This window comes from Ranitomeya imitator, chromosome 8, assembly GCF_032444005.1.
Source record: "Ranitomeya imitator isolate aRanImi1 chromosome 8, aRanImi1.pri, whole genome shotgun sequence".
NCBI lineage: Eukaryota > Metazoa > Chordata > Amphibia > Anura > Dendrobatidae > Ranitomeya > Ranitomeya imitator.
Window position 1 is genome coordinate 122,144,040 of NC_091289.1, and position 27,696 is coordinate 122,171,735.

The window sequence follows — 27,696 nt, forward strand, 5'->3', positions numbered from 1 at the left end:
ACAGGGATCACATAAGGGGTTTCCAGAAGTGGGTTACATCTTTATTTGGTTTGGTATGTAATAAGCCTTATTTTATTTTTCGGAGCAATGTATAAGCTGCAGTGCTTGCTTTGCATTATCTTGTAATCCTGGAAGGCGGCAGCCTGAAGCCCCACTATGACCGGCACGCGCATTGCTCCCATTCTATTCACCTCTGATCAGCAGTTCCGCTGGTGCATTTGTGACACTGCCATATTGTATGTGCCTCCACTTGGCAACGTTTCGATCTTTGTGTGGGGCACAGGGACTAGTAGTGGCACAGAGGCTTGACACAACTGCTGATACCTGTAGGCGGGCACATTTATTTCCTGTTATGCCCCATGTGCAGCTGTCCATAAACTTCAAGACCCTATCTGGCTTTTACTATCTTGTTATATTCAGTCTCACCCCCAAATTAAACCTCTTAGAACATGTGAGTATTCCTTGTATGATTTCTATGCATTCCGGACTGACAGTCACTATTACCCCAGAGGAAACTGAATAGCGAAACACGTGGGAATCATTGACTGCCTTGTGTATCTAAACCCTTTCCTATTTCCATTTTCTCATAATTCTCCAGGATCTTCTAGTGTAATGTATTGGACACTCATTTGCCTACTTCTGCCTGTCTAATATTCATTGCAGTATGTACTCTTGGATGAGGCACCTTTTGCTTCTGGTTTCCAGTATATCTACAGTACATTATTTTTCGCATATTGTTTCTTCTTTTGTGCACTAGCATTATATTAATTCTTTTGTACTTTTTTAATTCGACAGGGCAGGGGTGCGCAACTTTTTTTTTAGTCTAGGGGCCATATTGACATACTGAACCAATTCCGCGGGCCGCAACATTTTTTAAAGGGCTACTTGCATGAATTCACCACCAGAACCACCATCAGTACATTAATACATAAGCAGAACCTAGATGTGAATACATTTGATAATAGGAAGAAGGAAAGAAGGGAGCCGGCGTCTCCCATTTCCTGTGGCTTGCAATAAACCCTTTTGCTGGCTGCATGTTGTACAGTCCTGCTATACGGTGTACTAGGACAAGAGTGGGTGCCCTTGTGGGTCAGTGTACTGTGGGTGGAACAGATTGTCTGTGCGTTCCGTGTTTTATATATCATGTGTTCGGTCTGTGTATCATGGGATAATAAAAATGTGGTGTGTAAATCTTGACCTACACCAGCCTGTATGATGATGTTACTTTGGTTCTTCCTTATCTTTAGTATTTATACATCTGTTGTGCTTCATCCCATTGCATAATTCATAGGATATGCCATTATTGTTTTGTACTTGGAAATTACAAAAGCGAATTTGTTTCTGATCACATTTTTACGTGGCTTAAAAACTATAGCAGTATGGCTCCAGGCTGGCTCAGTGGTTAGAACGCTGGCTCAGTGGGTCAAATTTAGATTGTGAGCCCCGTTAGTCATTGATGTTTGTCCAGTGCTACAAAATATATTGGTGCTGTATCAGAAGTCATAATAAATAACAGGATTTTTGGTTGCTTACCGTAAAATCTGTTTCTTGGAGCCTACATTGGGGGACACAGAAACCATGGGTGTATGCTGCTGCCACTAGGAGGTTGACACTATACACAAAAAAGTTAGCTCCTCCTCTGTAGTATACACCCCACCGACTCGCATTCTGATAATCAGATAGTGAGAAAGCAGTAGGAGAAACAACAAAATTGAAAGAACACAACCACAGATATCTTAACTGTAATGATAGAACATAGATACCTAATCAAAGAACACAGAAAACTACTCCCTGAAGGAAGGTCTTCACCTGCGGTCGGGATGATAACGTCTTCTGGAAAAGAATGGAAAGCGCTGATACTTGACCCTTTAGAGAACTAAGGGCAAGACCCTTGTCCAGTCCTGCCTGGAGAAAAGCCAAAATAGAAGAGAGAGAAAAGGACATAGGTGGGACGTGATTGGACTCGCACCAGTGGAAATAGGCCCTCCAGGTTCGATAGTAGATCCTGGAAGACGACGGCTTCCTAGCCTGGATCATGGTAGGAATCGCCCGATTTGAAAAACCGGATGCTTTCAGAACTGCGGTTTCAACAGCCACGCCGTCAAACTGAGCGACCGAGAATTTGGGTGGCAGATCGGACCCTGAAACAACAGATTGAATTTGTCTGGAAGCCGCGAGGGAGCATTCGCAAGAAGGTTGACGATCTCCTCGAATCAAGACCTTCTGCGCCAATCCGGTGCGATCAGAATGACCGGCACCCCTTCCGCCTTTATCTTCTTCAGCAGCTTGGGAAGAAGGGGATGAAACGGATAGGGAAGCACGATCTGTGACCAAGGAATGGCCAGAGTGTTGGCGCCCACTGCGAGAGGATCGCGGGACCTGGAGACGAACCAAGGAACCTTCCTGTTCAGTCGGGATGCCATGAGGTCCACATCCGGAGTCCCCCATCGAAGGCAAATCTGATGGAAGACCACCTGATGCAGGGACCATTCCCCTGCCGTGAGGCCCACGCGGCTGAGAAAATCGGCGACCCAGTTGTCTATGCCGAGGATATGCACCGCGGATATCGCCGGAACCGTCACCTCTGCCCAAAGGAGGATCTTGGATACCTCTGCCAACGCCAAGGAACTGAGTCCCTACCTGGTGATTGACATATGCCACTGCCGTGGCATTGACCGTCTGAATTCGGATTGGCAGACTCCTGAGAAGCCTTTCCCAGTGAAGGAGGGACAGAAAAATGGCCCGTATCTCGAGGACGTTGATTGGCAGAGTAGATTTCTGCGCGGACCAACGTCTCTGAACAGTCAAGTGACGAAACACCGCCCCCCAGTCGAGAAGGCTGGCGCCCGTCGTCACCACCTGCCAGTGAATGGGAAGGTAGGATCAACCCTGGAAGATGAGGGGTGACGTCAACCACCAATTGAGGGACCGTTTGACCCGGGAACAGAGCCAAACCGGGCGATCCAGAGAAAAGACAGACTTGTCCCACTGCCAAAGAATTGCTTGCTGAAGTGGTCTCGAGTGGAATTGAGCGAAGAACGTTGGCTCCGACGTTGCCACCATCCTCCCTAGGACCTTCATGGCTGATCGTAAGGATCGAAGCCAAGGGCCCTGAAGCAAGCAAACTGCTGTTTTCTCCTCGGGAAGGAAAACCCTTGACTGACGAGTGTCAAACAGCATGCCTAGAAACACGAGGCGCTGAGACGGAACAAGACAGGACTTCTTCCTGTTGACTAGCCACCCAAAACGGGACAGAGTGTTGAGGACGATGGTCAGACTTTCATGAGCCTGAGAAAAGGACGGAGCCTTGATGAGTATGTCGTCGAGGTACGGAAAGAGCACCAGACCTCTGATCCTCAAAATGGCCATCAATGCTGCCATGATCTTTATGAAGACCCTGGGAGTGGTAGCGAGACCGAAAGGCAGGGCGACGAACTGGAAATGCTCCTGATGAATTGCAAAACGTAGGAATCTGTGATGTCCCGGAAATATGGGAACATGAAGATAGGTGTCCTGAATGTCTATGGAGCACAGAAATTCCTGTGCCTCCATGGAAGCGATTACGGAACGAAGGGATTACATCCTGAAATGTCGCAGACAAACCCTTTGGTTTAGTAATCTGAGATCCAGAATGGGACAAACCGCGCCATCTTTCTTTGGCACCACAAACAGGTTTGAGTAGAAACCTGTGAACCTTTCTCTTTCTGGAACGGGAACGATTACCCCCGAACTGAGGAGGGAGGCATGGCTGCAAAGAAACCCGGGACCAAAGCGGGGTCTCTTGGAGGGTGCGATTCGAAGAAGCGATACCGGGGCCGAGAAACAAATTCTATTTTGTATCCTGAGGATACAACTTCCCTGACCCATGTGTCCTCTACTGAGGTGAGCCAAACGTCTCTTAAGAAAAGAAGACGGCCGTCCAGCTTGAGAGTAGCGCTGGGGTCTCGTCGATAGTCATGCCAAGGTAAACCTTCCAGGTCTAGACCTAGTGGATTTACCTTGGGCGTAGCGGGAGCGCCAGGAAGGAGTGGGCCTAAAGGAAACCTTCCTATCTTGACGCGCCTGCAGCCTCTGCTGTTGGGAAAAGGAATCTGCCGTAGCAAAACGACGAAAAGGACTGAAACCGCCGCTTCGGTAGAGATTGGCGAGGTTTGGACTGGGGGAGAAGGGAACTTGTGCCTCCAGTGGCATCTTTAATAATTTGGTCCAGCCTGGAACCAAAAAGAAGCGATCCCTGAAAAGGCAGGCTGGTAAGGGACTTCTTTGAAGACAAGTCCGCTTGCCAGCCCTTAAGCCAAATGGTCCGACGGATGGCAACAACATTACTGGACGCCTGAGCTGCACAAGATGCGGCTTCCAGGGAGGCAGAAACCAAATACTCCCCTGCGTGAGAAATCTGGTTGGCAAGCTCCGCCAGCTGTTCTGGTTGAGCCCCAGCCAGAATGCCCTGACGGAGTTGTTTGGCCCATTTGGCTACAGACTTTGAAACCCACGTGGTAGCAAAGGCTGGACAAAGAGTGGACGCAGCCGCTTCGAAGGCTGACTTAGCAAAGGATTCTTTAATTTTATCATTAGAATCCTTCAGGGATGCTCCACCAGAAAGCGGGAGGACCGTGTTGGTAGACAGTCTAGAAACTGGCGGGACCACGGAGGGAGAAGCTGTCCAGTTAGCGGTGAGCTCCGGAGAAAAAGGATATAACACACCAAGGCGCTTTCCTCTTTGAAAACGTCTGGTTGGATTCTCTCTTTCTCTGGCCAGAAGCTCTTCAAATTCAGAATGAGGAGCAAAAACCTTGGAAGGTGGTTTAGCCCATCTAAACGAAACCGCCTGATCTGCAGGTTCCGTAGAGGATTCTTTGATGCCACAGGCCTGGTTCACTACAACAGTGAGGCTCTGAACCATATCCCTCATGCTAGCGATTTGGTTCGAATCCAGCTCCAAAATATCCTCCGAAGGCACGTCTGAGAACGCCTTGCCTGACTCGGGTGAAGACCGGGAAGAAGCAGACGCTGAGACGGACCCTGTGGCAAGATGGAACGGGAAGAGGACTCAGACCGGCTTTCCTGTCTGTATCTTTTGCAGTCTATATTGGCAAGCTCGGACGGAGCTTCCTGTGGCCCTCTGACTACCGAGGAAGTTTGCGGGGGCAACCTATCCAGTACGGACAACAGGGTCTGAGACATCCTGTTACGATCCGCCACAGATTGTGACAGAGGAAGCCCATCCTGGGATAGGGGCCTCACTCTCACCTGGGACAAGAGGGGGCTCCTGGGCACAGTGGGGTTGCAGCAGTCCTGACAGAGGGGAGAGGACTGACCTGAGGGAAGCCTGCATTTAGAGGAAGAACATACAAAGTGTCTGACTAAGGCAGAAGAGGAAGCAGGAGGATGGAAACGTTCTCCCTTAGAATTATGCAGCGCCCCAGAGATCTGGTCGTTGCAGTAACGTCGCTCTGCCACTAAGGGGAGTGATGGTACGTCTGATGGCACTAAAGGAGTTCTACTGACCAGGTATCACCAAGCACACACTACACTTCACACTCCGGCCACTAGGGGGAGTAAAAGGCTTTATTTATTGGGCCACTCCTCACATTGGTAAAACTAGGGGTTGGACAGGAAGTTAGGCAGAGCGAAGCCTGAGAGAGCTCCAGGGAGGACCTGTCAGAACTGGGAAATCTGGCAGGTACCTAGCGAAAGGACAGATTGTTACGGAACCGTGCCTGCACTACCTTGCGGCGGTATCCTAAGAAAGAGACACGAAGCGAAGGATATTGTGGAGCAGTGAGAAACGAGATCAGCACAAAGGAGATCCAGTAGGAGTCGTGCCCCGAGAACGGCAACATCCTACTGAGGCGCATAGCCGGTGGCCGGAGCACCGAGGAAGTAACAGTCTCCACGCTTTACTTCAAACAGCGGCAGGACAGTTAATTACAGGTTGGCTGTCTACCATGCAACACCTAAGAAGGACATAGGATGCAATCGTGGGAGAGGGGCGACACTAGGGTTCCAGAATAACTCCAGGCCTACCTGTCATAAAGGTGCGTCTTAGCCATAACATACCTGGGGGACGGAGAAGAGAAAGATCTAGAAAGAACGAGAACAGAAGTTGTGAGGACTATCCTGAATGCTCAGCAGGGAAGCACTACAACACACAGGCGCTAGTGGGTAGACACTGAATTCCACCTGCAAAGGGAACTCTGGATGTACCGTATTTTCCGGCGTATAAGACGACTGGGCATATAAGACGACTGGGCATATAAGATGACCCCCAACTTTTTCAGTTAAAATATAAAATCTTCTCAAAAGTCGGGGGTTGTCTTATAGGGTGGGTGCGAAGCAATCTGCAGTCGACATATATAGTGGGGGGGAGTGGTCCCGATGATGAGGTGAGGGAGCGCCTCACCAGGAAGGTGTAAGTGAAGCAAACTGTCAGCGTCTGTGATGCCAGGGGTATGCAAAAAAGAGAGCGGTGCTGTGCCTAGAAAAACACTCCTCTTTCACTAATCTGGCTCGCCCTTGTATCCTATTATCTCCTTCTCTGCCTCTGCTTCACTTACACCTTCCCGGTGAGGCGCCCCCTCACCTCATCATTGGGACCGCTCCCCCCACAATATGCGGCGACCGCAGATTACTCCGCACCTGCCCTATAAGACGACACCTGGCGTATAAGACGACACCTGATTTTTGAGAGAATTTTCAGGGGTTAAAAAGTAGTCTTATACGCCAGAAAATACAGTACCTTCGGACCGGCCGGTCTCAGACAGCCCTGTTGGCAGTGCCCTGGATTGAGGATCCTGAAACCTTCAGTAAAAGGTAAAGACACTGAACCCTGTGTCCTCGTTATTCCTCGCACTACGCACCATCACCCTTTATTGGACGCCCCTTAGCAGGGTCACGGACCGGGTCCAGCCACCGTGACATCCCCAGAACTGAGCTGAGCCAGCAGGGGACCGGTACCGAGTAACCCGTGGCCCTGCGTCTGGGGGCGATTCAATTAGACATAGTGAAAACAGACCCACTAAAAGATGCCAGAGGGTTAGATCGCCTGAACACGCTTCTGTGTTGGGGGCTGGGGTCCTGCCGAGTAGACCTATGAGGATACGGGGTGGCAGTACACGTCGTACTCATACTCCGTATTGTGGGAGTATAGTAGTGACCGTTCACCCTGTATCCCTCCGTGGTACCTGAAAAGAAACCGCACGTTGAGGTAGAAATGGGTCTAATGAAAGACCCGCCGTGTCCACCTCCTACTGACACTAAGCTAAACTGATTATCAGAATGCCAGTCGGTGGGGTGTACACTGCGGAGGAGGAGCTAACTTTTTTGTGCATAGTGCCAGCCTCCTTGTGACGGCAGCATACACCCATGGTTCCTGTGTCCCCCAATGAAGCGATAGAGAAAATCGAATTGTGGTGACATTTGTTGATCCCAATACTGTTTGCAGCTGCACATATAACAGAGTATCATGAGCGGCAATCGATCTCATCGATCACTGCCTTTATCTGCCCCTATAAAAGGACATTTTTCTCGTTGACTGTTCTTTTGGGTAACATAACTGCAGGACCGATGGCACGCAGGTTACATTTAGTATGTTACCATGGAGACACATAATTCTGCATAGGAGCTGTAACAAAATAGAATACTTTTAGGAAAACTAATTTAGTATTTTTTTCTTTTTAGATCAATAATATAATGGTTACCGATCACTAAGAGACCCTAAATGTTTTACCCTATATTTACACCCAGTCTGTGGTGCTTTGTCACATTACGTGTTTGGAAAAAAATGTCTCAATGTACCGCTATATGCAAACCTGTCCGATAACACCCATGGGGAAATGTGGCTTTATTTTGTCTCACTGATAAAAAAGCAAATTGAAACCTGTTTAGACAATTAGTACAGCAATACTGGAAGGTGTAGTGCGCTGTGGAGCCCCAACTTGTATTTTTCTACTGCTTAGGCCCTGTTCACACTGTTTAAGTGCATTTGGGGGTCCTGCCCGAATCCCCTTAAAAACGGTATCCAGAACGGACATCTGATGGGGCCATAAAATGCAATGACCTGGACGGAGTTCATATAATTGCCTTTTGAATTTTTCTCTGAAAGTGATAATGTTTTCAGATGGCACAGAATCGTAGACCATGTGCCTGTGCCAGTATGAAAAGATGGATGCTTTAATAAAAGAAATCCAAATGGAGTTACAGTAACTTGAAGTCTGTTCATGTCATTGCATTCTGCGGCTCTGGGGATTGTCTGAAGCCGGTTTAGAGGATGAATTGGGCGAGACTTGTACATGCCCTGCAGAAACGCAGTGTGAACAGGGCCTTAGTGAGGAGGCACAGATTCACGACGGAAGGGTTAAGGATTAGACTATAGGAACATCACATTGCCACCATGATAAAATGAAAAGGCAATGATGTATGAGTTCCTGGCTTATATTTATCTGTTTCTTACTTTTTTTTTATTTCACAAAGGTTGTTAAAAGAAAGTCTCGGGGGCAATTCCAAAACGGCCATGATTGCTACAGTGAGCCCCGCGATCAGTAACGTGGAGGAGACCCTCAGCACACTGAGATACGCAAGACAGGCCCGGCTCATCATAAACGTGGCCAAGGTGAATGAGGACATGAATGCCAAACTGATCCGAGGTGAGTGCCGGGGTCTTCTATGGGACGTGGCACAAGGTGGGCACACGTGGCGGCCATTCCCTATGGTAGTATTCATATTTTGTCATTTAGAATTGAAATCCGAAATTGAGAAATTAAAAGCATCTCAGCTTTCTGCCAGGAGCAAAGACTCTGAAAAGTATCATCGGTGTCAGCATGAGATTACAGCTCTGAAGCTGAAGCTCAGCCAGCAGGAGAAGGAGATGTCAGCGCTGCACAGGTGACCAAGTACCGATATGTACAGGAGTGAGGGGCCTAGAACAAGTACCAGAGTCTGCAATTACAGCAGATTTGTGCCCAGCCTTCACAATACAAACTGCACACCTCACTACTAAATAGCTCTTGGACCTGATGAGACTTATGGGTTTACTTTGAAAATCCATGTCACAATGGCTGTATAATCTTTTAGGAACGTCTTACTGTCTCCATCCACTTAGCCTTATCATCAGCTTTTTAGTGTTACTCCTCCATGCTGCTGAGATCTCCCTCTGCTCAGTACAAGCTGCAGCTGTCAATCAAGTTGAGTGGATGAAGATAGAGTACACTTGGATTAGTGAACATTTCCATTCTTAAGGTACCGTCACACTCAGCAACTTTGCAATGAGAACGACAACGATCCGTGACGTTGCAGCGTCCTGGATAGCGATTTCGTTGTGTTTGACACGCAGCAGCGATCAGGATCCCGCTGTGCCATCGCTGGTCGGAGCTAGAAGTCCGGAACTTTATTTCGTCGTCAGGTCGGCGTGTATCGTCATGTTTGACATTAATAGCAACAATGCCAGCAATGTTTTACATGGAGCTAACAACCAGTGAGAACGATTAGTGAGTCGCCGTTACGTCACTGGATCGCTCCTGCATCGTTCTGGAGCTGCTGTGTTTGACGTCTCTACAGCAACCTAAACAGCGATCGGCTCGTTGTCTATATCGCTGCAGCGTCGCTGAATGTGACGGTACCTTAAAGCTGTACTACTAAAATTCTCATTTTATTATCAGGATTATACAGTACGGCTGTTGTGACATATATTTTTAAATCTATACCAAGCCTCTCATAGTCTAAGAGATCAGTATAAAAATATATGCAGGTTACGCTATGAAATCTGCTGACAGACCTGCTTTAAAGGGAATCCATCAGCAGGTATTGCTATGTACACTAAGAGCAGCATGATATAGGGGCAGAGACTCTGATTCCAGTTATATATCACTTACAAGGCTGCTTGGTGCAGTTTTGATACAATGCCTGTTTTCTCTGCTGTAGATGTAGCAGTGCTATGAATGCTGAGCCTTGCCAACACCACTGATTAGCAGCTTCCTGTGTACACTGTACATTATCAGCAGGCTGCCGATCAGAGGTGGTGGCGGAGTTAAGGTACCGTCACATTTAGCGGCGCTGCAGCGATCTAGAAAACGATGCCGATCGCTGCAGCGTCGCTGTTTGGTCGCTGGAGAGCTGTCACACAGACCGCTCTCCAGCGACCAACGATCCCGAAGTCCCCGGTTAACCAGGGTAAACATCGGGTTACTAAGCGCAGGGCCGCGCTTAGTAACCCGATGTTTACCCTGGTTACCATTGTAAATGTAAAAAAAAAAAAACAGTACATACTTACATTCCGGTGTCTGGTCACGTCCCTCGCCTTCAGCTTCCCGCACTGACTGAGCGCCGGACAGCCGGAAAGCACAGCTGTGATGTCACCGCTGTGCTCTGCTTTACGGCCGGCGCTCACAGTCAGTGCGGGAAGCTGAAGGCGAGGGACGTGACCAGACACCGGAATGTAAGTATGTACTGTTTGTTTTTTTTTACATTTACAATGGTAACCAGGGTAAACATCGGGTTACTAAGTGCGGCCCTGCGCTTAGTAACCCGATGTTTACCCTGGTTACCAGAGAAGACCTCGCTGAATCGTCGTCACACACGCCGATTCAGCGACGTCAGCGGGTGATCCAGCGACGAAATAAAGTCCTGGACTTTCCCCAGCGACCAACGATCTCCCAGCAGGGGCCTGATCGTTGGTCGCTGTCACACATAACGATTTCGTTAACGATATCGTTATGTGTGACGGTACCTTTAGAGATTAGCTGGACTGTCAGCCTTGTGATACTTTATCCTCTAGTGATCTCCTGCTGATAAAACACTGATTGTATCTGAACTACAGCAAGCTGCAGAGGAAGTGACTCATCCCTGGAATCAGGCTCTCTGCCTCTACAATACGCTGCTTTAAGACTAAATAGAAAAAAACTCTGATAGACTCCTTTAACTAACTAAACTGGCCAAAAGTGACTAAATTGTGTCTTTTCAAGTGACCCTTTCCTATCACCTAGACTGATTGTTACTAATTTTTAAGATTTTTTTTTTATATTAACAATTGGTAGGATAGGAGTAGTGGTGTCGTGGTCTGCGCTGCTGTGCTAGATTCAAGAAATCTGGAGGACATGATGTGGGATTAGACCCTGCAGTTTATTCTTGATGCGTTTCAATGTTGAACCAACTTCTTCATGAGAACCACAATCCTGAAATGAATATTGAATTGAATATGTAATTTTCCTGATGAAGAAGTTGATTCAACGTTGAAACGCCTCGAGAATAAACTGCAGGGTCTAATCCCTCATCATGTCCTCCAGACTTCTTGAATCTAGCACAGCAGCGCAGACCACAACTCCTATCCTCCTACATGGCGGGGTCTCCTGACTCCAGCATCTGTCATACCTTGATTCCTCATTAGTGGGTTAAAGGGAACCTGTCAGGTCCCGCGTGTCCAACAACTCAGCAGAATTCACACATGTATGAGCATTTATAACCTCTGCTTTTCCTATGCTAATTAGGGCTTTGACCAATTGATGGAGCATTCGTATCCTCAGACTAGTCTGTTCTCTTTGCATTTACCATGCCCCTGTGGGTGTGATAACATAATTTTTAGGTAGCCGGTAATGACTCCGGCAAATCATGTTATCACACCCATAGGGGCATGATAACATGCAAAGATGGCCGACTAATCTGGGAACACTAATGCCCCATCAATTTTATTATGGAAAATGTATTTTTTTATCTTTCTTATATTCTTGGTTCTTATTAAGGACCTGGAAAGAAAAGCTGGAGCAAGCGGAACAAAGGAAGAAAGAGGAAACAAAAGAGTTACAGGTGGGTTTTGATCTGGTCTTCGGAGAATATAGCCATTGGCGGTGATGCTCCATATTTGTATGGGAAAGATGGATCTAGCAGGTCCAGGTAGATATCGCATGGCATCCTCTTCAGTAGGTTACCGACACACTCTGACTCTTCTCACATTGCCGATTTCATGTTCCCGTGTGTTGGGGCTAAGAATTGTAAAGTTATTTTATGATCTGAGCCTGTTCAGAATGCACATAATGTGCTGTGTATCATATAGCAATGTCCATATTGCTTGTGAAGACCAGTGTGTGTCCAATATGGTGCCCATTTATTGTGTCTTCCAGAAAGCAGGTATCACTTTCAAGATGGATAATCGTTTACCAAACCTTGTGAATCTTAATGAAGATCCTCAGTTGTCTGAGATGTTGCTCTACATGATAAAAGAAGGAAAGACCACGGTGGGGAAATATCAGGCAGGTTCATCACACGACATCCAGCTGTCCGGCGCACTCATTGCTGAAGACCACTGGTACGTCATGGACGGTTATGACAATTGGCAAATCTGGACCTGTGTAACTATCTATTAATAGACCGGTCGTGTTGTAATCTTATATATATCTTGTTACATATATATATTTATATATATATAACTGATCTATTATTGCAAAACAAATCAAACCAAGAAGAATCCTTGCTAAACTTGTTCCATCTTTTAATGTCACTCATAATCTGTACAAATCCATTAAAAAATAAACTGAAATCTTTTCGGGCGGAAAAAGAAAAATCTAGAGTTAAAATAATGTGGTTGCAAAAATATGCAGACCAATAAAGTAACACTTTTTTGAAGTAACCTTTGAATTTGACACAATTCATACTTCTTTGGTAGGAGTCTATCAGCATGGCACATGTAGAATTGGCAATCTTTGTCCACTCTTCCTTGCAGTCGCTCTCCTAATCTGTCAGATTGCGAAGGCATCTTTCGTCTACAGCTCCCTCTTCAAGTCAGCCATAGATTTTCAGTTGGATTCAGGTCCGGGCTCTGGCTAGGCCATTCTAAAACTTTTATCTTCTTCTGATGAAGTCGTTCTTTTGTCGATTTGGAGGTATGCTTAGGGTCATTGTCATACTTAAAGGTGAAATTTTTCTTCATCTTCAGCTAATTAGAAGTGACCTGATAGTTTAATTGCAAAATTGACTGATATTTCGATCTATTCATAATTCCCAGTTCCAGCTGCCAGAAGTCAACTCTAAGGCATAATGATTCCTCCACTGTGTTTCACTCTGGGTGAGGTGTTCTTTTGGTGTTGTGTAGTGCTGACTTTGCACCAAATATACAGGTGCATCTCACAAAATTAGAATTTACTTCAGTTCTTCAATACAAAAAGTGAATCTCATATGTAAGATAGTCATTACAAACAGAGTGATCTATTTTAAGTTTATTTCTGTTGATGTTGATGATTATGGCTTACAGCCAATGAAAACCCAAAAGTCATTATCTCAGTAACTTAGAATACCTTATAACACCAGCTTGAAAAAATGATTTGAATATCCAAAATGTTGGCCCACTGAAATGCATGTTCAGTAAATGCAGTCAATACTTGGTTGGGGCTCCTTTTGCATCAATTACTGCATCAATGCAGCATAGCATGGAGGCGATCAGCCTGTTGCACTGCTGAGGTGCTATGGAAGCCCAGGTTGCTTTGATAGCAGCCTTCAGCTCATCTGCATTGTTGGGTCTGGTGTCTCTCATCTTCCTCTTGACAATATCCCATAGATTCTCTATGGGGTTAAGGTCAGGTGAGTTTTCTGGCCAATCAAGCACAGTGATACTATTGTTTTTAACCCCTTCCCGACCTGTGACACAGCGTATGCGTCATGAAAGTCGGTGCCAATCCGACCTGTGACGCATATGCTGTGTCACAGAAAGATCGCGTCCCTGCAGATCGGGTGAAAGGGTTAACTCCCATTTCACCCGATCTGCAGGGACAGGGGGAGTGGTAGTTTAGCCCAGGGGGGGTGGCTTCACCCCCTCGTGGCTACGATCGCTCTGATTGGCTGTTGAAAGTGAAACTGCCAATCAGAGCGATTTGTAATATTTCACCTAAAAAAATGGTGAAATATTACAATCCAGCCATGGCCGATGCTGCAATATCATCGGCCATGGCTGGAAACACTTATGTGCACCCACCCCACCCCACCGATCGCCCCCCCAGCCCCCCGATCTGTGGCCCGCTCCCCTCCGTCCTGTGCTCCGCTCCCCCGTCCTCCTGTCCGCTCCCCCGTGCTCCAATCACACCCCCCCGTGCTCCAATCAAACCCCCCCGCACTCCGATCCCCCCCCGTGCTCCGAACCACCCCCCCTGCACACCGATCCCCCCCCCCTGCACACCGATCCACCCGCCCGCACACCGATCACTCTCCCCCTTGCTCCGATCCCTCCCCCCCCGTGCTCCGACGCCCCCCCGTGCCCTGATCTCCCCCCCCTGTGCCCTGATCTCCCCCCCTTATACTTACCGATCCTGGCGGGGTCCGTCAGTCTTCTTCCCCGAGCGCCGCCATGTTCCAAAATGGCGGGCGCATGCGCAGTGCGCCCGCCGAATCTGCCGGCCGGCAGATTCGTTCCAATGTGAATTTTGATCACTGTGATATAATCTATCACAGTGGTCAAAATAAAAAAACAGTAAATGACCCCCCCCATTTGTCCCCCATAGATAGGGACAATAATAAAATAAAGAATTTTTTTTTTTTTTCACTAAGGTTGGAGTTAGAACTAGGGTTAGGGTTAGGGTTAGGGGTAGGGTTAGGGGTAGGGGTAGGGGTAGGGTTAGGGGTAGGGTTAGGGTTAGGGGTAGGGTTAGGGTTAGGGGTAGGGTTTCGGTATGTGCACACATATTCTGGTCCTCTGCGGATTTTTCTGCAGCGGATTTGATAAATCCGCAGTTCTAAACCGCTGCGGATTTATGGCAGATTTACCGCGGTTTTTCTGCGCATTTCACTGCGGTTTTACAACTGCGATTTTCTATTGGAGCAGTTGTAAAACCGCTGTGGAATCCGCAGAAAGAAGTGACATGCTGCGGAATGTAAACCGCTGCGTTTCCGTGCAGTTTTTCCGCAGCATGTGTACAGCGATTTTTGTTTCCCATAGGTTTACATTGAAATGTAAACTCATGGGAAACTGCTGCGGATCCGCAGCGTTTTCCAAAGCGTGTGCACATACCTTTAGAATTAGGCTATGTGCACACGGTGCGGATTTGGCTGCGGATCCGCAGCGGATTGGCCGCTGCGGATCCGCAGCAGTGTTCCATCAGGTTTACAGTACCATGTAAACCTATGGAAAACCAAATCCGCTGTGCCCATGGTGCGGAAAATACCGCACGGAAACGCTGCGTTGTATTTTCCGCAGCATGTCAATTCTTTGTGCGGATTCCGCAGCGTTTTACACCTATTCCTCAATAGGAATCCGCAGGTGGAATCCGCAGGTGAAATCCGCAGGTAAAACGCAGTGCCTTTTACCTGCGGATTTTTCAAAAATGGTGCGGAAAAATCTCACACGAATCCGCAACGTGGGTACATAGCCTTAGGGTTAGGGTTGGGTTGGAATTAGGGTTGTGGTTAGGGTTAGGGGTGTGTTGGGGTTAGGGTTGTGGTTAGGGGTGTGTTGCGGTTAGGGTTGTGGTTAGGGTTACGGCTACAGTTGGGATAAGGGTTAGGGGTGTGTTGGCGTAAGAATTGAGGGGTTTCCACTGTTTAGGCACATCAGGGGGTCTCCAAACGCAACATGGCGCCACCATTGATTCCAGCCAATCTTTCATTCAAAAAGTCAAATGGTGCTCCTTCCCTTCCGAGCCCCGACGTGTGCCCAAACAGTGGTTTACCCCCACATATGGGGTATCAGTGTACTCAGGACAAACTGGGCAACAATTACTGGGGTCCAATTTCTCCTGTTACCCTTGAGAAAATAAAAAATTGCTTGCTAAAACATCATTTTTGAGGAAAGTAAAATGATTTTTTATTTTCACGGCTCTGCGTTGTAAACGTCTGTGAAGCACTTGGGGGTTCAAAGTGCTCACCACATATCTAGATAAGTTCCTTGGGGGGTCTAGTTTCCAAAATGGGGTCACTTGTGGGGGGTTTCTACTGTTTAGGCACACCAGGGGCTCTGCAAACGCAACGTGACGCCCGCAGACCATTCCATCAAAGTCTGCATTTCAAAACGTCACTACTTGACTTCCGAGCCCCGACATGTGCCCAAACAGTGGTTTACCCCCACATATGGGGTATCAGCGTACTCAGGACAAACTGGGCAACAATTACTGGGGTCCAATTTCTCCTGTTACCCTTGAGAAAATAAAAAATTGCTTGCTAAAACATCATTTTTGAGGAAAGAAAAATGATTTTTTATTTTCACGGCTCTGCGTTGTAAACGTCTGTGAAGCACTTGGGGGTTCAAAGTGCTCACCACATATCTAGATAAGTTCCTTGGGGGGTCTAGTTTCCAAAATGGGGTCACTTGTGGGGGGTTTCTACTGTTTAGGCACACCAGGGGCTCTGCAAACGCAACGTGACGCCCGCAGACCATTCCATCAAAGTCTGCATTTCAAAAGTCACTACTTCCCTTCTGAGCCCCGACGTGTGCCCAAACAGTGGTTTACCCCCACATATGGGGTATCAGCGTACTCAGGAGAAACTGGACAACAACTTTTGGGGTCCAATTTCTCCTGTAACCCTTGGGAAAATAAAAAATTCTGGGCTAAAAAATTATTTTTGAGGAAAGAAAACGTATTTATTATTTTCACTGCTCTGTGTTATAAACTTCTGTGAAGCACTTGGGGGTTCAAAGTGCTCACCTCACATCTAGATAAGTTCCTTTCGGGGTCTAGTTTCTAAAATGGGGTCACTTGTGGGGGGTTTCTACTGTTTAGCCACATCAGGGGCTCTGCAAACGCAACGTAACGCCCGCAGAGCATTCCATCAAAGTCTGCATTTCAAAATGTCACTACTTGACTTCCGAGCCCCGACATGTGCCCAAACTGTGGTTTACCCCCACATATGGGGTATCAGCGTACTCAGGAGAAACTGTACAACAACTTTTGGGGTCAAATTTCTCCTGTTACCCTTGGGAAAATAATAAATTGCAGGCTAAAAAATCATTTTAGAGAAAATAAAATTTTTATTTTATTTTCATGGCTCTGCGTTATAAACTTCTGTGAAGCACTTGGAAGTTCAAAGTCCTCACCACACATCTAGATTAGTTCCTTTGGGGGTCTAGTTTCCAAAATGGGGTCATATGTGGGGGATCTCCAATGTTTAGGCACACAGGGGCTCTCCAAACGTGACATGGTGTCCGCTAATGATTGGAGCTAATTTTCCATTTAAAAAGCCAATTGGCGTGCCTTCCCTTCCGAGCCCTGCCGTGCGCCCAAACAGTGGTTTACCCCCACATATGGGGTATCAGCGTACTCAGGACAAACTGGACAACAACATTTGCGGTCCAATTTCTCCTATTACCCTTGGCAAAATAGGAAATTCCAGGCTAAAAATCATTTTTGAGGAAAGAAAAATTATTTTTTATTTTCATGGCTCTGCATTATAAACTTCTGTGAAGCACCTGGGGGTTTAAAGTGCTCAATATGCATCTAGATAAGTTCCTTGGGGGGTCTAGTTTCCAAAATGGGGTCACTTGTGGGGGAGATCCAATGCATAGGCACACAGGGGCTCTCTAAACGCGACATGGTGTCCGCTAACAATTGGAGCTAATTTTCCATTCAAAAAGTCAAATGGCGCGCCTTCCCTTCCGAGCCCTGCCGTGTGCCCAAACAGTGGTTTACCCCCACATATGAGGTATCGGCGTACTCGGGAGAAATTGCCCAACAAATTTTAGGATTCATTTTATCCTATTGCCCATGTGAAAATGAAAAACTGAGGCGAAAAGAATTTTTTTGTGAAAAAAAAAGTACTTTTTCATTTTTACAGATCAATTTGTGAAGCACCTGAGGGTTTAAAGTGCTCAATATGCATCTAGATAAGTTCCTTGGGGGGTCTAGTTTCCAAAATGGGGTCATTTGTGGGGGAGCTCCAATGTTTAGGCACACGGGGGCTCTCCAAACACGACATGGTGTCCGCTAACGATGGAGATAATTTTTCATTCAAAGAGTCAAATGGCGCTCCTTCCCTTCCGAACCTTACCATGTGCCCAAACAGTGGTTTACCTCCACATGTGAGGTATCGGTGTACTCATGAGAAATTGCCCAACAAATTTTAGGATCCATTTTATCCTGTTGCCCATGTGAAAATGAAAAAAATTGAGGCTAAAAGAATTTTTTTGTGAAAAAAAAGTACTTTTTCATTTTTACGGATCAATTTGTGAAGCCCCCGGGGGTTCAAAGTTCTCACTATGCATCTAGATAAGTTCCTTGGGGCGTCTAGTTTCCAAAATGGGGTCACGTGTGGGGGAGCTCCAATTTTTAGGCACACGGGGGCTCTCCAAACGTGACATGGTGTCCGCTAAAGAGTGGAGCCAATTTTTCATTCAAAAAGTCAAATGGCGCTCCTTCCCTTCCAAGCCCTGCCGTGCGCCCAAACAGTGGTTTACCCCCACATATGAGGTATCAGCGTACTCAGGACAAATTGGACAACAACTTTCGTGGTTCAGTTTCTCCTTGTACCATTGGGAAAATAAAAAAAATGTTGCTAAAAGATAATTTTTGTGACTAAAAAGTTAAATGTTCATTTTTTCCTTCCATGTTGCTTCTGCTGCTGTGAAGCACCTGAAGGGTTAAAAAACTTCTTGAATGTGGTTTTGAGCACCTTGAGGGGTGCATTTTTTAGAATGGTGTCACTTTTGGGTATTTTCATCCATATAGACCCCTCAAACTGACTTCAAATGTGAGGTGGTCCCTAAAAAAAATGGTTTTGTAAATTTCGTTGTAAAAATGAGAAATCGCTGGTCAAATTTTAACTCTTATAACTTCCTAGCAAAAAAAAATGTTGTTTCCAAAATTGTGCTGGTGTAAAGTAGACATGTGGGAAATGTTATTTATTAACTATTTTGTGTCACATAACTCTCTGGTTTAACAGAATAAAAATTCAAAATGTGAAAATTGCGAAATTTTCAAAATTTTCGCCAAATTTCCGTTTTTATCACAAATAAACGCAGAATTTATTGACCTAAATTTACCACTAACATGAAGCCCAATATGTCACGAAAAAACAATCTCAGAACCGCTAGGATCCGTTGAAGCGTTCCTGAGTTATTACCTCATAAAGGGACACTGGTCAGAATTGCAAAAAACGGCCAGGTCATTAAGGTCAAAATAGGCTGGGTCATGAAGGGGTTAAACCAGGTATTGGTACTTTTGGTAGTGTGGACAGGTGCCACAGGCAGGTCGCCTCTATGCCACGCCACATTCATGCAAAAGGAGCCCCGACCAAGTATTGAGTGCATTTACTGAACATACATTTCAGTAGGCCAACATTTTGGATGTTAAAAATAATTTTTTCAACCTGGTGTTATAAAGTATTCTAATTTACTGAGATAATGACTTTTGTGTTTTTATTGGCTGTAAGCCATAATCATCAACATTAACAGAAATAAACACTTGAAATAGATCACTCTGTTTGTAATGACTCTATATAATATAGGAGTTTCACTTTTTGTACTGAAGAACTGAAATAAATTAACTTTTTGATGATATTATAATTTTGTGAGATGCACCTGTACCTTTTGTAATTATGGATAAAAAGTCCAACCTTAGTTTCATCAGACCATAACATGCTTTCCCTCATGATTTTGAAAGATTCGATGTAGGCTTGCACAAAACATACAGTAGTTGTGCTTGGATATTTCTCTTTGTAAGAAAAGGCTTCTGTTTTGCCACCCTGCCCCACAGCTTAGACATATGGAGAACATGAGATATATCGCCTGTAGTACACAACCGTTATTTGCCAGAAACTCCTGCTGGTCCTTTAATATTGCTGTAGGCCTGGCTGCTTCCAATACCAATTTTCTCATGGTCTTTTCATCAATTTTTGAGGGACATTGAGTACTGCTAACAAAATGTCTGGAAAATCCTAGAAGAACAGCTAAACTTTATATGAGGTTAATCAGAATCTCCGTAAGTGATGGCATCTGTTTACTGACTACCATTTACAAGTGTAAATGTGATTGGTTAATGCTGAGCACAATCACAGACCCAGTGATAAGAGGGTCTTCACACTTCCGAATCTACTTTATTTTAGTTTTATTTTCATTTCCCCCTCATAATGGTATCAGTTTTTCTCATGCATTTGTATAATTTATGGGTGACACTGAAGGTGGAAAAAGTTGTGAAATGATTCTTCTTGGTATGATTTTTTAACTTTAATATTGCATTATTTTTTTTTCTTGTCCCTTTAGCACCATCACAAATATCCACAGCACAGTGACTGTTACCCCTGCAGGAGATGCCAAGACTTATGTCAATGGAAATCAGATTTCATCTTCAACGGTTTTACACCACGTATGTGCATTTTTTAATTAGATTGCGCCATATTGAAGGATCCTAAGAAAGTGGTATTAAAATACAAGTGACTGGTTTAAATGGTTGTTATGCACCCTCCATAGCGATCAATGGAAATGTGCAAGATAAAGCTGCCCAAACTGAGCTCCATCATTTCATCAGACAGAAATTGCGCAGAATATGCCCCATATTAATCACATTTAAACATAATAAAGGCTAGAAGTTTAATAATTTCTCCTTCGCCTCATTGGGGGACACAGACCGTGGGGTGTATGCTGCTGCCACTAGGAGGCTGACACTAAGTGATACAAAGAAAGTTCTCTCCTCCCCTGCAGTATACTCCCTCCTGCTGGCTCTCAGCTCCTCCCCTGCAGTGTACACCCTCCTGCTGGCTCTCAGCTCCTCCCCTGCAGTATACACCCTCCTGCTGGCTCTCAGCTCCTCCCCTGCAGTATACACCCTCCTGCTGGCTCTCAGCTCCTCCCCTGCAGTATACACCCTCCTGCTGGCTCTCAGCTCCTCCCCTGCAGTATACACCCTCCTGCTGGCTCTCAGCTTTTCCCCTGCAGTATACACCCTCCTGCTGGCTCTCGGCTCCTCCCCTGCAGTATACACCCTCCTGCTGGCTCTCGGCTCCTCCCCTGCAGTATACACCCTCCTGCTGGCTCTCGGCTCCTCCCCTGCAGTATACACCCTCCTGCTGGCTCTCAGCTCCTCCCCTGCAGTATACACCTCCTGCTGGCTCTCAGCTTTTCCCCTGCAGTATACACCCTCCTGCTGGCTCTCAGCTCCTCCCCTGCAGTATACACCCTCCTGCTGGCTCTCAGCTCCTCCCCTGCAGTATACACCTCCTGCTGGCTCTCAGCTTTTCCCCTGCAGTATACACCCTCCTGCTGGCTCTCAGCTCCTCCCCTGCAGTATACACCCTCCTGCTGGCTCTCAGCTCCTCCCCTGCAGTATACACCCTCCTGCTGGCTCTCAGCTAACCAGTTCTTGCTTAGTGTCTGTAGGAGGCACATGGTTCAGACCCCAACGTTTTTATTTTATTTTTTACTTTTCTGTAAATGTTTTATTTTTTAATTAATCGAGTGAGGGGGGCGACTGTTCCTTTCAAGGTTCCGATCTCCCCCGAACCATCAATAGGCGAGAACGCCGAGTGTCACCTCCCCGTACCCTCTCCTGCGACGTGGGAAGCCATGCCTGAGCTCACTTCAGGGGCGACTGTTCCTTCGGGTCCCGATCTCCCCACACCAGCAACGGGCGAGCACATGGAGTGTCGCCTCCATGTATCCTCTCCTGGAGCCAGGCCTAATGCCGGACAACTGGCCCTGTCCACCCGGGGGCTGAACTCCGTGGATGTACAGAGGCCCCTCTCTATGGCGTCCGAGCAGCCCCCACTGTACCACCACTGTGATAGCGGATGGCACAAGGAGGCGGATGGGTCCTCTCCACCTCCCTAACAAACGGATGATGGATTGAGGTTTATCCCTGCACCGTCCACGCTGCAATACCCGACCTGCAGCAGAACAGCGCAGTGGGCGCTTTCCTCGGCGCTGAAACCCAGTCATCCGCGGCGGCTCCTTGCCGGGACGCGCACCAATAGTGAGTGGATCCTGTCAGCGGTGGGCCTCTGCAGTGGGATATTCACATGCTGACAGGCAGCCTCAGCTTCCCTGTGGCCCACCTCCCTGAGGTAACGCTCCAACCGGCTGCAAACATTTAGCCCCCGGCTTCAGCCGATGTGTAGGCCGCATCCTGGATGTCGCGGCCGCACTATGGCACGCTAAGGCGGCTCCGCCCACCTTTTCTGGCACTTCTTCCCTGGCACGGGAGCGATCGCTTCCCTCAGCAATGCTGGTATTGCTCACGCCGGCTGCAGAAATTTAGGCCCCGGCTTGGGCCTATTCATGGAAGTCACGAGGCTTCGCCCACATCACGCCTGTGGCCCCGCCCCTCGACTTGGCGCCTCTCGCTCTCTGCAAGACTTTACCACCTCTGCAACTCCCGGTGGCCATCTTGGTCCACTCTGCCGGCACACACACACACGCAGGGGCGATGGTTTTACATTAAAGGGGCACAAAGACTCTGCAACCGAGTAAGGAAGTACTGCACTCTTCCCCTGCATCTTCCCCCTGTACTTAACATGACCAGTATTACCCGGTCTTAAAGGCACATGACCTATATTCCTGGTCTTAAAGGGAACCTGGCTGTCACCCCCAAAATCGATGGGGAGGTAATCTCACCATCATCAGGGGCTTATCTACAGCATTCTGTAATGCTGTAGATAAGCCGCCGATGTATCCTGAAAGATGAGAAAAAGACATTAGATTATACTCACCCAGGGGCGGTCCCACTGCTGGTCCGGTCGGATGGGTGTCTCGGGTCCGCTCCGGCGGCTCCCATCTCCATTCCATGACGTCCTCTTCTGGTTTTCACGCCGCGGCTCCGGCGCAGGTGTACTTTGTCTGCCTTGTTGAGGGCAGAGCAAAGTACTGCAGTGTACAGGCTCCGGAAAGGTCAGAGAGGCCCGGCGCCTGCGAACTGCAGTACTTTGCTCTGCCCTCAACAGGGCAGAGAAAGTACGCCTGCGCCGGAGCCACAGTGTGAAGACAAGAAGAGGACGTCATGGAATGAAGATGGGAGGTGCCGGAGCGGACCTCAGACGCCCATTTGACCAGACCGCAGCGGGACCGCCCCTGGGTGAGTATAATCTAACCTCTTTTTCTCATCTTTCAGGTAACATCGGGGGCTTATCTACAGCAGTACAGAATGCTGTAGATAAGCCCCTGATGACGGTGAGCTTACCTCACCATCGATTTTGGGGGTGACAGCTTCCCTTTAAAGACACATGACCAGTATTCCCCAGTCTTAATGGCTCATGACCAGTATTCCCCAGTCTTAAAGGGACACTGTCACCTGGATTTGGAGGGAACAATCTTCAGCCATGGAGGTGGGGTTTTTGGGTTTTTGATTCACCCTTTCCTTACCCACTGGCTGCATGCTGGCTGCAATATTGGATTGAAGTTCATTCTCTGTCCTCCATAGTACACGCCTGCGCAAGGCAAGATTGCACTGTGCAGGCGTGTACTACGGAGGACAGAGAATGAACTTCAATCCAATATTGCATGATCAGTATTCCCTGGTCTTAAAGGCACATGACGAGCATTCCCTGGTCTTAAGGCACATGACCAGCATTCCCTGGTCTTAAAGGCGCATGACCTGTATTAGCCGGTCTTAAAGGCGCATGACCAGTATTCCCGGTCTTAAAGGGAAGGTGCCACCAGTTTTCTTGTATTTTGTTTTTTGTGAAATTAAGCTTAAAATAGTAATTAAAATGTATTAATGCAATGTTTGCACTGTTTGCAAACATTTCTATATGAAAATATTATATATTTTTCTACAAATATACATATTTACCACTAGGGGGAGCATTTTCAGTTTTAGACCTCAAGCAGCTATAGTAAGATTTAGCAGCTTTACTGTTAGCAGCAAAATTCGGGCAGTAACTGCTGACATCACCATTTCCCTCCCCTTTTGGGTGGTCTGTGACAGTATATGCATAAAAAAATGTATATGTTTGTGTTAATCTACTTTTAAATAGTGACGTTTGATCATTTTTAGGGTGATCGTGTTATTCTGGGAGGTGACCATTATTTCAGATTTAATCACCCCGTTGAGGTCCAGCAATTGAAAGGACCATCAAGAATTTCAACTCTACCATCAGAACGGCCCAAGGACTTTGAGTTTGCGAAGAATGAGCTTCTGCATGCACAAAGATCTAAGTAGGAAACGTTGTTAGCCATGGCTATAGATGACACACGAAGACCAATAATATCTTATCCGATAAGTTCAAACACACGTGTTCTTTACATTGTAGGTTAGAAGAAGAGATCGAGGAAGCTCGACTGAGAGCAAAAGAGGAAATGATTCACGGAATCCAGATCGCAAAAGAAATGGCACAACAGGAGCTCAGCTCCCAGAGGTCGGCGTATGAGGACAGGATCCGGGCCTTGGAGGCAGTGCTGGTGAGCTTCATCTTCTGCTTGCCTCCATGTATATTATTCAGAATCCTCTATATAAGGCCGTGAGTTGTTCTGTTTTATACCTAATTACCATATCTAATTAGAAAGAGGAGACTCTGAAGAAACAACAGCAGGAGATGAGCAGCAAGAAAGCTGTGAGCAAAATCCAGGAGCTGGAAGAAGCAAAGATGCAACTTCAGCAAGAAGTGCAGCTCAACAAGCGGAGACTTGAGATGGAGACCATCGCAACTAAACAGGTAGATGATTGGGTGACAGGTGCAGTACTGAGCTGAAATTTGTCTTTTGTGCATGGCCAGCCTGAGCTACAACCAAGAGCCTTATGAAGTCAGACACTTGGCTCTGTGGCCAATATATTCAGTGGATGTCTGTTCTCGGGATGCTCCATTTTTAATCCAATATTCATTTGGAAATTTTTCAGCGTATTTAAAACATAAACAAAATCAATATGGATCCTTCAAAGTGACGGGAAAACACTCTTTTGAAATGCTAAACAAAACAATGGAGAACAGAGCGCCACCTCAGCTGCATTGAGGTGATTAAAACTTTTCCCACAACATAATAAAATGTCATTAAACATGAAAATCCAAACAACATACTATCATCAAGGTAGATCTAAAGACATGTAAGATAAGTACAATAACAAATGTACATGTGCCACAAATAACAAATTGTCATCCTAAAATATTAACACGTAGCAGTAAATAAGTTTGTATAATAACAATCAAAAAAGCAATCTCTATGTATGTCAGAGAATATTCGTATGCTGGAGTTTGATCAAGTATCTGTATGTGTGTTATATGCACAAAAAGTATATAATTCAATCTAGTGAACAACTTGTGGGAGTAAGGGTACCGTCACACAGTGGCACTTTGATCGCTAGGACGGCACGATCCGTGACGTTCCAGCGATATCCTTACGATCTCGCTGTGTCTGACACGCTACTGTGATCAGGGACCCCGCTGAGAATCGTACGTCATAGCAGATTGTTTGAAACTTTATTTCGTCGCTAGATCTCCCGCTGACATCGCTGAATCGGCGTGTGTGACGCCAATTCAGCGATGTCTTCACTGGTAACCAGGGTAAACATCGGGTTACTAAGCGCAGGGCCGCGCTTAGTAACCTGATATTTACCCTGGTTACCAGTGTAAATGTAAAAAAAAAATACATACTTACCTTCCCGGTGTCTGGTCATGTCCCTCGCCTTCAGCTTCCCGCACTGACTGGTGAGCGCCGGCCAGCCTGAAAGTACAGTGGTGACATCACCGCTGTGCTTTCCGGCTGGCCGGCGCTCACTGTCAGTGCAGAGAAGCACAGCGCCGAGGGACGCGACAGGAATGTAAATACGCTGGTAACCAGGGTAAACATCGGGTTACTAAGCGCGGCCCTGCGCTTAGTAACCCGATGTTTACCCTGGTTACCAGGGGACTTCGGGATCGTTGGTCGCTGGAGAGCTGTCTGTGTGACAGCTCTCCAGCGACCAAACAGCGACGCTGCAGCGATCGACATCATTGTCGTATCGCTGCAGCGTCGTTTTAGTGTGACGGTACCCTAAGAGTTCAGTCTACCTCGTGGTAACCACTTTCCCTGATGAAGATGGGCTAAAAGTACGTTGGGGCACTTGTTTGACTGGTTTAGCTGTCTTCATTTTTTAATGGCTAGGTATATACAGTATGTTCTAATCCTTAGTGATTTCTGTATCCGATCTTTATTAGATCGAACTCCTACAAGTTTTTCACTAGATTGTATTATATATTTTGATAATTTGTTATTTGTGGCTCATGTACATTTGTTATTGTACCTCTATTATATTTTTTAGATCTACCTTGCTGATAGTATGTTTGGATTTTCATGTATTTTAATATACTTAATTAAAATGACTTTATTATATTGTGGCCAGTGTTTCATCACTAATAGAGCTGAGGCAGTGCTCTGTTCTCCTTTTTATTGTTTCTTATTTAAACCATAGTAAATATTTTTGGGGACAAAGCCACCAGTTTGTGACATGTGATTTCTGTCCTGTAGGCTTTAGAAGACCACACAATACGGCATGCCAAAATTCTGCAAGCTCTGGAGATGGAAAAGCAAAAAATTGCTAAAGAAGTGGAAATGTTACAACATGAGAGAAACAATAGAGACAGAAATGTGTCAGGTACATGAATATGGTGTTTATCAGGCACTCTTGGATATAAGAGTATAAAACGCATGTTACATTGTGCGAGTGTGCCAGTAACGGTGGCCGTATATTATTACCAGATTTAGTCCTTCCCTGGGCATACACTGCATTCTTCTCACTTTAGCTGCCAATTGTCAACCACATCAATGGATCTCTATTCTGAGGAACCCACAGAGATCAGCAGTGGAGAACTACATGGGGCAGGCTACGCTGTCATATGGGAAGGGGAGGAGTAGAGATGAGCGAATCGATTGGTAGGATCCTTGTCTAGCGGCCACCTCAGTGATCTATGGCCACCAATTGGATGGCGTGTGAACCACCTCCTGCCACTTCTGATTTGTAGGTCCAGCATGATGTCATCAATGCAGCGTGACACACTCCAGGCCTACCAATCAGAAGAGCGACTGGGAATTTGCCAGGTAGGAGGTGGTGCTAAAAGGACTACCAGATTGCTGACGTGGCCACCAGACCAGGGTTCTGCGAATGGATTCACTGATTTCTAGCGGGAAGTCAAAATAACGTGCCTCCTTGTGCACAGGGGGCTCAGAACTTCTTTGTAGGTTGGAGAAGCCCACGTTATGTGTAACCTGGGTAGCGCCACACCCCAACGTACCGATTCACTCAGTCATATGTTGTAGACATAGAACATTTCTCAGTAATATTAATTTACGAAAAAAAAAAAAAACATTCAGCTGGTTGTTATATACAGTAAGTCTCTGAGAAAGCTGTTTCACATGGAACGCGGTTGCTATAATGGCTCTCGCGGCTGCTATAATGGCTCTCGCGGCTGCTATAATGGCTCTCGCGGTTGCTTTAATGGCTCTCGCGGTTGCTATAATGGCTCTCGCGGTTGCTATAATGGCTCTCGCGGTTGCTATAATGGCTCTCGCGGTTGCTATAATGGCTCTCGCGGTTGCTATAATGGCTCTCGCGGTTGCTATAATGGCTCTCGCGGTTGCTATAATAGCTCTCGTGGCTGCTATAATGGCTCTCGTGGCTGCTATAATGGCTCTCGCTGCTGCTTGTGGCCCGGCCTTCCCAGATCTGGGTCACGATACTTGACGCTTCTAAATCATTGACCCTATAGGGGTTTATGGGTAATCAGTATCACACTTAGAGGTTTGTCCATATAACAGTTCATCATTTGTCTATATGTTGGGTGATACGTTGCTGGTTATTGTGAGGTCGGACCACTAGGAACCCCAATGGTCAGAAA

General features: G+C 46.6%; 1 protein-coding gene across 1 annotated transcript in view; it reads left to right on the plus strand.

The window, feature by feature from the left end:
* KIF14 (kinesin family member 14) overlaps window positions 1–27,696 on the plus strand; it is a 111,220-nt gene that overhangs the window by 39,564 nt on the left and 43,960 nt on the right. Inside the window, exons 11-19 of the mRNA XM_069737332.1 lie at window positions 8,473–8,645; window positions 8,736–8,883; window positions 11,733–11,796; window positions 12,111–12,295; window positions 20,162–20,264; window positions 23,886–24,046; window positions 24,142–24,289; window positions 24,391–24,543; window positions 26,330–26,456. Coding sequence (XP_069593433.1) covers window positions 8,473–8,645; window positions 8,736–8,883; window positions 11,733–11,796; window positions 12,111–12,295; window positions 20,162–20,264; window positions 23,886–24,046; window positions 24,142–24,289; window positions 24,391–24,543; window positions 26,330–26,456 — 1,262 coding nt within the window. The remainder of the gene's footprint in view (window positions 1–8,472; window positions 8,646–8,735; window positions 8,884–11,732; window positions 11,797–12,110; window positions 12,296–20,161; window positions 20,265–23,885; window positions 24,047–24,141; window positions 24,290–24,390; window positions 24,544–26,329; window positions 26,457–27,696) is intronic.